We start from the raw sequence: 12,611 nt of genomic DNA on the forward strand, positions 1-12,611 counted from the left end.
ACAGTTGCTACTCCATCTTCATAAAATTCTATTAGTTCTATTCTATGCTACTTAATCAAATTCTATAAGCTGCCGATGAGATTAGTTGATAGTCTTTTGCATGGCCGAAGTTTTTCAAAAAACTACATTGTTTTTCTAAACTTCGTCCGGCTCAAATACCAAGTAATTGTCATCTGGGGACACCAGGTTTTGTATTGAGATGGCCGTCTGCTTTACATCGACTAAAATACCAAACAAATAAACTCTTAGTTTCCTCGTAAATTGCTCTACTGCATCAAAAGGGATTTACACCGTTGATTGTCCGAAATCTGTCTCCTACCATGTTTAAGGACGCTTTTCCAAAGTTGGAAAGCAGTGATACAATTCTGACCGGTTACACCAGTCACCAGGAACAAACGCTTTCTAATATATCTGCCCATCAAAGTGATAAGTACGAAAAAATCTTTAATTGCAATTGCTGGACTGTTTTAACGATAAATGATGCAAGTCTATTAGTGGACGCTGTACTATATTTTATGCACACTACATATACATTATAGAATAGAGAACGAAGGAATTAGTGGATCTCGCAGGGATATGAATATATCTTTACTATTTAACCTTGTTATAAAAAATAATCTCCATAACCTCTTTACCATATAGAAGATTCTAACATTTCCAGCAGCAGACAATTGTCAACATACATTGTAGAAAATTTAGTAATATTACTGTTACTAAATCTGATGACGTCAATTGAATAAAAATATCAGGTTCTACGAAAAAACGCCCGACATGAGACATGAGATAAACAACTACGAGTATGTGTCACGTCTAAGGGTCATTGACTCAGAGTTTGCAGAAACACTCGCTGAACGCTTAATTAACGGATTGAATGAACTTGACATTGGGATAGCGAAAATTCGAAAAAGAAGAAACTGTTCCACGTATGACACTCTATTCAATCACGGACAGTATTGCCGTTTATACTTTAGCCGCGGGCCTCTTTTTTTTTGGGACATATTCTGAGATTCGATTCCTAGTCCAGAACGATTCGGGTGTGATTTCAAATCCAGCACACAACGAACTCAGCAGCAGGCAATAACAGGCTCGCAGAAACCACAGACCGTGTTAAATTCTCGAATTCTCAATTTTTCAGAGGAAAATATTTTTTTGTGTCGTTGTGTATTTATAGCAAAGTTGATTTGGCTGGAATATGACAAGATTACACCGAATGTTGCTGCTTAGCATAGATTCGGTTCTAGTCATATTACGAACAATTCTGTACGTTCACTTTATCGTCTGATTGATTTTTTTACTGCAAATATGCTAAGAGCCACTTGGTAAATGTATTTGCCCCAACACCCGACAAGAATATCTACTCATAATTTTGGAATTTAATTGAAATTTAAAAAAAGTGCAGACAAATCGTCCAAAACTGACGCTTCTGTAGGGCATCTTTTTAAAAGGCTTATCCTATCTCACGTGCATATGTGTGCCCAACAGTCTCTCTGCATGGCTCTCTGGTAGAGCATGAGGAACACGGATGTGCTTGGGAGATTTTTATATACGATCACTCCCCAAGTGTCCTTGCAGCTCTGGTTTCATGGCATCTCGAGAGATCGTGCGTTCATTTGAATGGTGTCTAGGCTTAGGTTTAACTCCGGGTCGACTCCAGCGTATAGGACGGGTCGTCTCCAAAGCAATCAAGGATGATACATTCCTGAGGACTTTTATTGAGTTTTGCTGAGCGAATGGTATAGTAGTTTAGGAGCTTTCCATCCATCCTTCCATTCCTACAGTTTGTCTGTTATATGTGTTGTATCACGCTTGTATGTATGATGATGAATGACGGGATGAATGAGTGAATGTATGAATGAGTGCGATGATAGAGGGAGCTTGGTATGGCATAGGCGGAATATTTTGGATAAAGAGCATTAAATTGCTACACCGTTGCAAGGACATGGTACAACAGCTAACAACTGCAGACACAACAGAGTGATGCAGGATCACATCACTGGATCTACATAACCATAGAGGACCACGAAAAGCATTCTCTCCCAAGCACTGACAGGATGTGATGCCCACACACGATACCGACCCCCGAAAACCACACTTCCACGGTTTTGCATGTCGGAATAGCCATTAACGGATCGGCCGAGCTCACCCGGGAGAAGGTGCCCTTTCACGGTTTGGAGAAAGTAATGTGTCCAAACCGGTGTGAATTGTATTCTGTGTTGTAACTTAGGTTTAACCAGTACGGCCAGGCTGTCCTTAATCAACATAAAAAGTACCCTTCTTAACATACGTGCGGCTTATGATCTTCGTCCGTCGATGAAGAGCCTTATAGAAAATTCACTAAAATGGACACTTATAGGACATGTAGAATACAAATACTAATTTTGAATAGGGTTTTTAGAAATACAGAGATAAGTAAGAAGAGAAGCCCTCCAAACACTGCGGCTTAATTACAAACCCAAATCAATCCGTTACTGAGCCAAAGTACTGCTGGAAACTTACGGAACTTTCGCGGTCTGTTATCTGAGTATGGGTGACACCATTTATCCAGAAAATCATCGACGAAATAGATGTGAATGTCCAACATACATGGAACAACGATGTTCTGTTGCTCTCAACTTCCAGTTCCAAGTACTCCCAAATAGGAACTCATAACCGATGCCTGGTGTACCGTAGGTTGGATTTGTTACAGGTTCTAAAGCATGGACACTTCAGCGAACTAATGACTAATAAATGTACAAACCAATTTTAACAACAGCCAACCGTTGATGTTTGCACCTGTGGCCAGATCGCATAGCTTCCATTTCCTATTAATTATGAATGGCATCAGAGTGTGCGGTCTACCATTGACCATACACAACACACATACAACCCGTGTATATGACGAGCCCTCCCGATCCTTAACTAAAACATAACTGAAGGCAATGTCATCAAGCTTGAGTGAGGCCAAAAAAAAAAAACACATTCGACACCCATTTACATTTCAAACCGCGTACATACTTTCACTGCTCTGCATGCAATATCTTAACAGCTACAATTCAAAATACAGCATCTCGGTTCACCGGTTCGGTGCTATATCGCCACCACCACTCATCTCGGTCGCAATACACATTTGTCGTTTTAAATTCGTTTTTGCACTAATTTGAATCGTTCGCTTGTGTCATCGTTTCGGTTGGGTTTCTGTACGATTATAAATTCCTTACGCAGCTGCTCTGCCGCTTTGTCTACTGCATGTAAGCTCTCTACCAAAGTACAGCCAGTTTTATCTGCTACCAAGTTGCAACTTGTGCTCCATACGACACTCACCATCACCACCTTCACCAGCTTATTGTGCGATGTATGTATGTAGTTGGACCTATTGGGTGGTGGTCGTACAGCGGTGTGGTACTAAAACTAATAAATAAACCACCTAGGGTAGCACAGTTTGTACGATTGACAATATACAGTTTTGCACGCATTTAATTGCACCTTTGCTCCTTAGAAAGAAAATGGTTTCCTGCCAACGTCATCGAACGGCTTAAGTGGTAACAACTACCTAAAAGTCTGCCAAAATAGTACTAATCATTAGTTTGATCGCACACTCGTTGCCGGATCGGAAATGAACGCTCGCTTGCGACAGTACTTTGGTCCATTGACAATCGTTCCGATTCATCGCAGCAGCTAAGCCTAAAAGTGTGGTCGTGGGTTTGGCGAAACCTGTGTTCCATCTCCGGCCAATCGACAGCCAACCGTCGTAATGATGTGTACTGTTTTGCTCCTACCATTGGGACGAATATCCGTAAGAAGGTGTTGGGCTCAGTGGACCTTGCACAGGATATTGCATCCAGCGGTCTGCGTCTGCACGAAGTCAAACAAACTCCACACCGAACGGCCATCCACGGCCAAAGGGGTGTGGAATTGGTTTGCTTGGTCACGGTGGGTTAGGTGGTTCTTTGTTGCGGGGGGGTAGGGATAAATAATTGCTACGACTTGAAAGCTTGAAACCATTCGCACGTGAAACGCTTACAGTTGTTTCATATTTGCTACGATTATTAAAAACTTCTGCCCGCACCGACCTCATTGTAACAAACAGCTTCGGTTTTCGTTTTGTTTCTTACAGTTTACAGTGGAGTTGCCATCAAAAAATGATGTCAGCTCTGTGCTCTTCCTCGCTTACGCTTTACCTACAAACATTTAGCTAAATAGCATTGAATTAGTAAAAAACACAAATCTTATCGTTCTAGCGCTCTGTACATAAGTAATTCTGACTGGCAAAGTTCAGCAATTGAGTTGATGTATGAACGTGTGTATGTGTGGCTATGTACATGTTTCATTAGCATTTTCTAGCAATTTTTGCGCCCTTATTTTTTGTTCTTTCGATAAAAATCACAACTCCAACCCATGGCTGGTAAATAGCAAACATGGTTAAATTTCCGCTGATTCGTCTCACTCGTCACGCGCGCGCAGTCAAGGAGGTACGCTCCACGGCGAGCTGGTTCGCGTCTTAAGCAAAAAACGGAAGAACTACAACTGACTAAAGCTCTACTGCACTTTGATGAGTATGCTATCGCGCTGTGAAGCTCTACAGCGCCCGCTACCAGCTACTTGGCTACAGTTTTATCGTGGCACTATCGCAGCTGCACCCTCCGATACCTAGAGAGTAGGGATGGTGGTAGTTTTGGTTTTGGTTTGCATCAGACCTAACCTACAAACAAAACGGATCGTTCGGTAGCAGTACTGGGGGCATTAACATCTGGGGTCAACAGCCCGGGGTCGTTCAACCGCTATACGACGGGATGGTGCAGATGGTGGTCGACAGCTGCTGGCTGTGCCGGAGAGATCGAAGTCAGGGGAGGGCCCGGACCGTAGCGTGTGGTGGGCAGGTGCAGGAAGCGTGCGTTACACGATCAGACACAGGTGGTCGTGATGCCGGTCATGCGCGTAATCTCGGCCCTATGGGTTGGAGTTTTGAAAAAAACCGACTTGAAGCTCGTCCGGAACTGCTTCGACATCAGCCCGTACAGTACGAATCCGATGGCGGCGTTAATTAAGGCCAGCAGGTCCATCACCTCGCCGAACAGGCCGTAACAGCGGCGGAAGAAACACTTCTCCAGGATGCCGCTCAGCAGCCCCAGGATGCCCTGCGGAAATTCGGTGAACAGGAACAGCAACAGTACCGCCACCAGCAGCGTGGTCGTCCGATCGGCCCGGCGATCCGTTTTCGGGTGGCTATTCGGGTGATATGAGCGTTCAAAAATGGTGTGTATTTTAGTAATTACCTGTTGTCGGTGGATGAGTGTGCTTTAGCTGACTAAAATTTTGTAAATCCCATCCCGAAACCCTGCTGCTCCCCCTTGAGTTCTTCGAATGGATGCGCTTCACGCTATGCTTATTACATTTAATTAGCCTGAACGGTGATGTACAACATACAGGTACAAAGTGCCAAGTGACAGCCTCAATGTAGCTAAAATAAGCTTCTCGGAATGGACACTTCCCCCGTAGCTTCTGGGAATGTTGAGGTTGAGGTGGAACATACTCCTACAGCGTCACTTGCACCGAATCATGGGGCCATCGGGTAGTTTGGTACTAAAAATACCGATATCATATGGGTTCCTACGCAAAGACCTCCTCCCCAGCACACTAATCAGCCCACTTTCGCCGTACCGAACGCATCACGCGTGAGCAATTCCATTTTGGGGAAGGTTATTAGCTTGCACGAGTATGACTCATATAAAATAGCACAACTAGCTAATGTGCACCAAAGCAGCGATAACAGTCTGAACAATATTTTGAAACATCGATTTGGATCTTATTACTTTATTTGTTACTTTATCTGTTTAGTGTACAGTAACTGTAACAGTTTTCTGTAATTTCTCTATTGGTAAGAGCAAACATCAGCAGCATAATTCAGCTATGTAAGCAGGTAGGCAAAAACAGCATTATTTTGCCGTGGCTTGATTTTACCCGTATTGGGATAGTCAGAGTTATCCGTACGGGGAGGTGGGCCCGGATAGGATTTGATCGCCGGTCCTACCATGTTTTGATGACCGGCGCCCTTATCGCCTCGACCACCAGATCGCTCCACTCTCATTTGATTGAGGCCACCAGATGATTGATTGAGTTCAATCCTGTGTAATTTTGGAGTGATTTTCGAGAGACGACAAAATGTGGTTGATTGATATGCAAAATAGGCAGCAGTTAATTAATTACATGTTTAAAAGAATTCAAATAGGAATGTAGTCTGCCGAAAATAGAAAATTGTGCCAAAAAACGAGCAACTGAGTTTTATGAGTTTTTTGAATAATGAACAACCAAAATTATGCTTCACTGACCTGCCGAAAACTGAAACAGTTACCCTAGTTTTCTTCCTCTTCTTTCTTGGTCTAACGACCCCTTAGGTCATGCCTGCCATTTCTGGTTTACTAGCCTTAATGATACCGCATAGTTGGATGGCCAGTTCTCACTATGGGGGAACGGCCCAGATGAAACTTGAATCCCGGTCCTACGGTGTGAAGACCGGCGCCGCTGTCGCATCTACCACCAGGCCGCCCTACCCTAGTTTTAGTGTTACTGAAAAAATATACATTTTCAAGGCATATTTCATGGAAAAGGCTTACGGGTTATCAATCCATATACAAAACTATACGATCACTTGTTTTTTTTTTTTTAAGAATAGAAGAGCCAACTAGAAGAGTTGGCTTAAAAGGATGCTTTGTTAAATTGTAGAGAATAACAAAACACACATTTTGAAGAAAAAAGATATATAATTTTACACTCATTCTTATATTCTGTTATATGGCACACATACTAGTAGCTAAAAACAACCTTTTTTTAACGTGAATATATTTTTTGACTATTTTGCCAAACTCCGTTTCGCGCAGTTATAACGGGAAAGACATGATTTTTTTTTCATATTTTGATTTTAATAATTTTTTATGTCGCATGTATTCATTCCAATTTTTTTCAGACTTAAATTAACTTTCAACCGATGAAAAAAATAGTTTATCTATATAATAATTTTATAGCTCAAAACAGGTTCGTCCTAAGCCTCGGCAGAAATTCCAAAGCTGATTGTAAAACTCCACAGCCGAGATGAAGATTCGCCCCAAAACGAAAGCAATATTCAACTATCTCGGTGACACATTCCACTGAGTGATGAAAAGGATCCATTATATGGATCAAATCCCTTAAAATTGTTACCAATTTTGTAGGCCTTACACTACTTAAGCTATCATGTACTCTCATCAGATTATTTATTGTACCCAGCGCCCTGTACTCCATCAGGCAGCATTATAAAATCGAATCCAAGCCTCGTTATCCCTCCTTTCCATTCCCAATGATATGAATTCGTGGCGCATTATCAATCCACTTAGTAAAGCGAACGCGTAAAATGTACTTTCAATCGCACGAAAGTAAACCACTTGACCGAAATTATACTCCCGCCAGCATTGAGGTGGCTCGTTCCAAAACTGACTCGCCCCAAAAGGAACTATAGAATTTCGGTATGCTTTCATCATTACGGAGTCCCTTTTCAGGAAAACACAATTCGGTTGAACTTTCGGTTAAAACCTAGCTTTTCAAAATTTCAATCCCAACCACTTCCTGTTCCCCATTCCCCCAGTGCTCTTCAACCAGCATCGTGCAGTGAATTATTGCCGTCTTTCATTATTCCTAATGAAAGGTGCTAGGGTTGCCACTGGCAGAGCACAATTTTTGCACAGTATTTTTAAGATCATAATGCGAAGATAATAATTGCCCCAAACCAACCAAAGTGCGGTTTGCGCCCACAACTAGACAAAAGCACCTGCCATCATGCTTGCTAACCCCTGTCAAAGGGCTCTGTTTTGCACACTTACCGATTTCCGTTGCTGGTGGGTGGCACCACGCCGCTGCTTCCGCCACCACTCTGCGGCGTCACGGAAGAGGTACCATTTTTCGAATAATTTCCGCCCTGTTTCAATTTCAAGCGTCGCTTGCTCGCCTTCCACAGCACCTGTATGAGCACGCAGCTGATGACGGTGAGGATGGTGCAGGGCAGTAGCTTGATAATTACCGAATGGATCCAGAAATTATACCTGTGCGTAAAATAACGGATAGCGGTAAGTCGAGCCGGTAGCGCTACAAATCTCCCAAAGCTCCCCATGATCCGTGCACGGGCGAACGGTTGCTTACCGATAGACGATGGTACTTTCATCCGTATCCAGATGGAACAGTATCAGCTGGGTGTCGCCTTCGAAAACGAACGTCTGCCGTATGGTGAACACGAAGTACGTCGGAAAGCACAGGATTGGCGCCAGGATGTAGCACAACGCAATGGCCTGACCGTAGTTGGATTGGGCGTACACAGCAAGCGATCCGTGCGGATGTCTGACGGGGAAGTAGACAAGCATAAAAGGCATTTGAACAGTTTGGTTTTCGATGTCATTTGTTGCTCAAAGTCACATTAAGACCATTGTGTGTGTGTGTGTGTGTGTGTGTGGGTGTGTGTGTGTGTGTTTGTGTTTGTTTAATGATGTACGTGTGCGAAAAGTTGATAGCGATAAAGTAAAGGAATATTCGCGGCATTGGAGATGTCAGTATTTCGATCGGTTTTTTGCATGCTGTCAAGCTTCATGATTAATCCGCTTTCTGTCCGTTTCAGTAGGAATGGGATCGAATCCCATCCAAACTGTTCTCTCGTACCTTACTCTCTATTCGCTAGCTTTGTACACACAGCAAAAAAAAGCCGTTAAAAAAAGAAGATATTCTTATGTATAGAAAGTTACCTAATCATAATATTTTGCACAACAGCTTCTTTTGATTCAGAACCTCTTTAGGAGACCAGGACATTTACCATACCTGCTTTAAGTCTCGTTGCACACATCAATAGAATACCGTTTTCTCATATGCATTTCCAGGAACTTGCGTTCAGACACACGATAGTGCATATCTGTAAACGGCTACTACCTTTCGAAGGAAAACTTCCCAGACAAAACTGAACGGATATTAATGTTTGAATTGAGGGAAAGCAAAACGAGTTCACAAACAGAATGCGCACATCAAGTTCTACAAAATAATCTTAAACCCTAAAGCTCGATTTTCCAGAAATAAAACTGAAGATTAAACTACCCTTTAACTTAAGGACGCATGGCGTAACTTATGCCATACACCATATGAATTTATGTAACCAATTTCAGGCGCAATCAAGGACGGTTGCAATTCGACAGAAATCACATAACTTGGAACTTGGAGGTATGGATTACCACAAAACGATAATCCATCTAACTCGAAAAAAGGCAGAATTTGAAGATTATCGTTGCGCTGTTGACAGTTGGTACAAAGCTTCGAATGATACACGAATTTTAAGGTCTAATACCCGACTATTGGAAAGATGGATTTTCCAGTCATGTCTGGGCAAATCTCCAGGAGTTTTATTTTTCCTCTCGTTTGTTGGCTTAACGACCTCTTAGCTCATGGCTGCCATTTCTGGCTTACAAGGCTCTGGCTTACATCTGAGATCTGGACAATTGGCGATGAAAGCAGTAACAACAGCGGTTTTCAGTTGATAAGGCAATAGCATCCATTCTTATGGCAGGCTTCTTACATGAAAATACCCGAGCACCTACCCGTGTACAATATCAACGGCTACTATGACAATATCATCGGAGGACATCACAATAAAAGGTATTTGATTTCCCTATCATCTGAAGTAGTTTCCATAACAACTAGCTGTGTTTGCCATTTCATCGAAGGAGCGTACAATAAAAATGGAGGCTATTGCCTTCTCAATTGAAAAACCCTGTATGCATTGATTAGTCTTTGTTACCGATTCAGTTTCAGACAGATGAGTTTAGATTTTTGCTGCCACTTCATAATGAAATCGAAACAACCTGATAACAATTATCGTGGTGAGACATGGGATTCATAATCATCATTGATGCCACATAGTTGGATATTCAGTCCTTTCTACGAGCCGTGTGAACAATAAGTCTATTCTTGTTTGATTTGCTTGTAAATAATTTATGCAGTGTTGAAGCTCCTTATTTTTTCTTCTTTATGCTGGTTATGCTAGTTTTCCGAAATGACTGTTGTTGATTGCAGAATGTACAAGATTCTTGTTTAATTTGGTGGTCTCCAAACTTTACTTCTCCATGTTCGTCTAAATGTTATCAAGCTGAACTTCCACCGATATGTTAATGAGGTCATAGCGAAAGCCAACCGAACTCATTCGGACTCGTCCTTCGGGTAACTAGCGATTTCAGATATCCAAATGGTCTACAGACATTGTACTGCAACTCTATGTCCTTCATTTTGAAGCATGCCTGTGTCGTTTGGAGGATTCTACTAGGATTGGTAGCATTCAAGAATATTTCTCTCTAGTTGCCTATAAACGCGTTTTGGCTCTATACCTTTGCAGTGGTATGAATCACGTTGACTTCATCTAGGTCTTGCCTCGTGAAGCCCATGCCAAGACTCACTTGAAACCATTCAAACAAATTCACAAGCCCAACCATATCAGGCAAACAGATTCAAATAAGCCATATGCTCAAATGAAATATTAAAATCTGGAGAGTTCGCCAAAATGCGTCTTTACACGTGTTCGGCAATCTCTAGCATAGTCATTTGTATGTCCTCAGTGTCAGCAGTTATTTTTAATGTGTGTCCTATCATAAGGACAACTCGGTTCAAATTTTGATTCAAATTTGGCAAGTTGTCTTAACGAGTTCAGCCAGCACTCGTTTTAACACACAGCGATTGTGTTTAGCACTAAAGATTTTAGACCGGTAAAAAATAATTCAGTAGTTGAATCTCAATGAAATTCAATTTACAATTATTAATAATAATTTAAACTTAATTTTTATGTTACCATGCAAAATACCTTAATAAAATCTTTGTTCACTACTTCAACCAGTGCACTTGGACAAATATGACTGATTCGAATTGCAAAAATTTAAATGAACTGAGCAAAAAGCAGCCAATTAGAAGCATTTGAACCGTAAAACTTCATTCGCATAATAGTTTACTTTTCCTGCAAACCTTTAAACGCCACTGAAGCTGCAAAAACATAAAGATGACCAACTGAGCCACAAAAGGACAAACAACTATCCCAACTGCTGGTACGGGGCATGACTGTGCTGTGTCGTGCCGCAGGTGTTTTGTTCTTACGCCACTGTGCATTTGCTAAGCTACAATGGCTGCTGTAACGAGTAGCCGTAATGCTGTCCTTAGCAAGACCATTAGCAGCTTCTTTGCTTCAATGCCGTCTCTTATGGCGTCTCCAGTCGGACTTTCATCTTGCAGCAGATAATGCTTCCGAGTACTGTCGGTGTTCCGGGCGATTGCGATTCCAGCAAATGGGATGACATCAATTAACCCCCTTTCGCTCGGTGTGAACCGATTTCATGGTGGAAGCGTGGCTTCGTTAAGTGGGGCACCAAAAAATGATGGACACAGTTTTTAACTTGCAAATGTTGGCGCTCTTTTCATCTTGGCTGCTGGCTGCTCATGATTGGTCGCTCCTTCCGCATTCGGCACAAAAACGAAAATATTTTTTTTTGACAAATTTACCCTACCAAAAAAGAAAAACAGTCGAGGAAAAACTTTTACCCCAAGGAACCTCGTTGGGGTAAGAATGTGATCATTTTCATTCATTTCTGCGGTTGGCGATCTACTTGCCAAAATTCAATTACCATACTAATCAATCGGCTGCAAACCCTTTTTCGACCGTACTTTTAATAGCGTCCCAAGACGGGCGGGCACGAGCTTACGCTTGAGCCTTTGATCTCGTTACGAAAATAATCCAAAGTTGATGATTGTCGCCCGTCTCGGAAAGTAGCTGCGAAATCTTAACAGAAGATGACGGCACTGAAGATGATTTGCTAGCCAGGGAAGCAGCCACGGGCGAGCAATAGCACGGTGTTTTTGATGAGCCTTTCAGCACTCCTGCGGTGCGGTACCCTGATGAAGCCTGGCGTGCGACACGTGTCCAGCCCAACCGCCGCCGCCCGCACATGTGTGGTATGCCCTTTTTTCTGTGTCATTCCAGGTCATGCTTAATGTGATGCGTAATTAATTCCGGTAATTAACTTACTTGATTGCGATGTATCTCCAAATTGCCAGCGTTACCGTCAGCAGTATCGAGATGGTGTGCAGGATTTGAGTGAAATGCATGTGAAACATCAGATAAACGGCCCAGGAGTACGGGTAGTCTCGGCGGTCTGGGAAAAGACGAAATCAAACGAAAGAGTGCATTAAAACCCAAATGACAGCCCGCTCTCTCGCTCGAAGCACAACGTCCTAAACGATCCTGGATAAGCTGAAGCCGTTAGAAGAATTATTTTTTACTGCTGCATCGACTCATACCAATATTTCTAGAATTTTGAATCATTTACTTTAAAAGCATTTTTTGTTGTACAACAAACCATCTCTATTTACTTTTAATTAAATTGGACGCTTTAGGAAAACCCAGCCAAGTGTGAATTCCACCATCACAATTCGTCAAAACATTCGTCGCAATACGCAGCATGTAATTATATCATCAAGAGTAACCGTAACACAAAAATGCAACTCTTTAACAAGCGCTCGAATCCGAAACCACCATTACACTCGTTTCTGATACCTTATCGTGTGTTCGCAAGAAACACGTACCCCTTGGGGCG

At 42.3% G+C, this 12,611-nt stretch overlaps 1 protein-coding gene across 2 annotated transcripts in view; it reads right to left on the reverse strand.

Annotated features, from left to right (window-relative positions):
• Positions 1-2,954: 2,954 nt before the first annotated feature.
• Positions 2,955-12,611, reverse strand: part of LOC118511272 (G-protein coupled receptor daf-37) — a 78,235-nt gene continuing 68,578 nt past the window's right edge. For both annotated transcript variants that reach the window (XM_036054159.1, XM_036054160.1), the window contains 4 exons: positions 12,044-12,170; positions 8,146-8,340; positions 7,830-8,048; positions 2,955-5,202 (listed from right to left, as the gene is read on the reverse strand). In XM_036054159.1, the coding sequence (XP_035910052.1) occupies positions 4,881-5,202; positions 7,830-8,048; positions 8,146-8,340; positions 12,044-12,170 (863 nt within the window). In that variant the 3' untranslated portion in view covers positions 2,955-4,880. The remainder of the gene's footprint in view (positions 5,203-7,829; positions 8,049-8,145; positions 8,341-12,043; positions 12,171-12,611) is intronic.

Source organism: Anopheles stephensi, chromosome 3, assembly GCF_013141755.1.
Source record: "Anopheles stephensi strain Indian chromosome 3, UCI_ANSTEP_V1.0, whole genome shotgun sequence".
Lineage (NCBI taxonomy): Eukaryota > Metazoa > Arthropoda > Insecta > Diptera > Culicidae > Anopheles > Anopheles stephensi.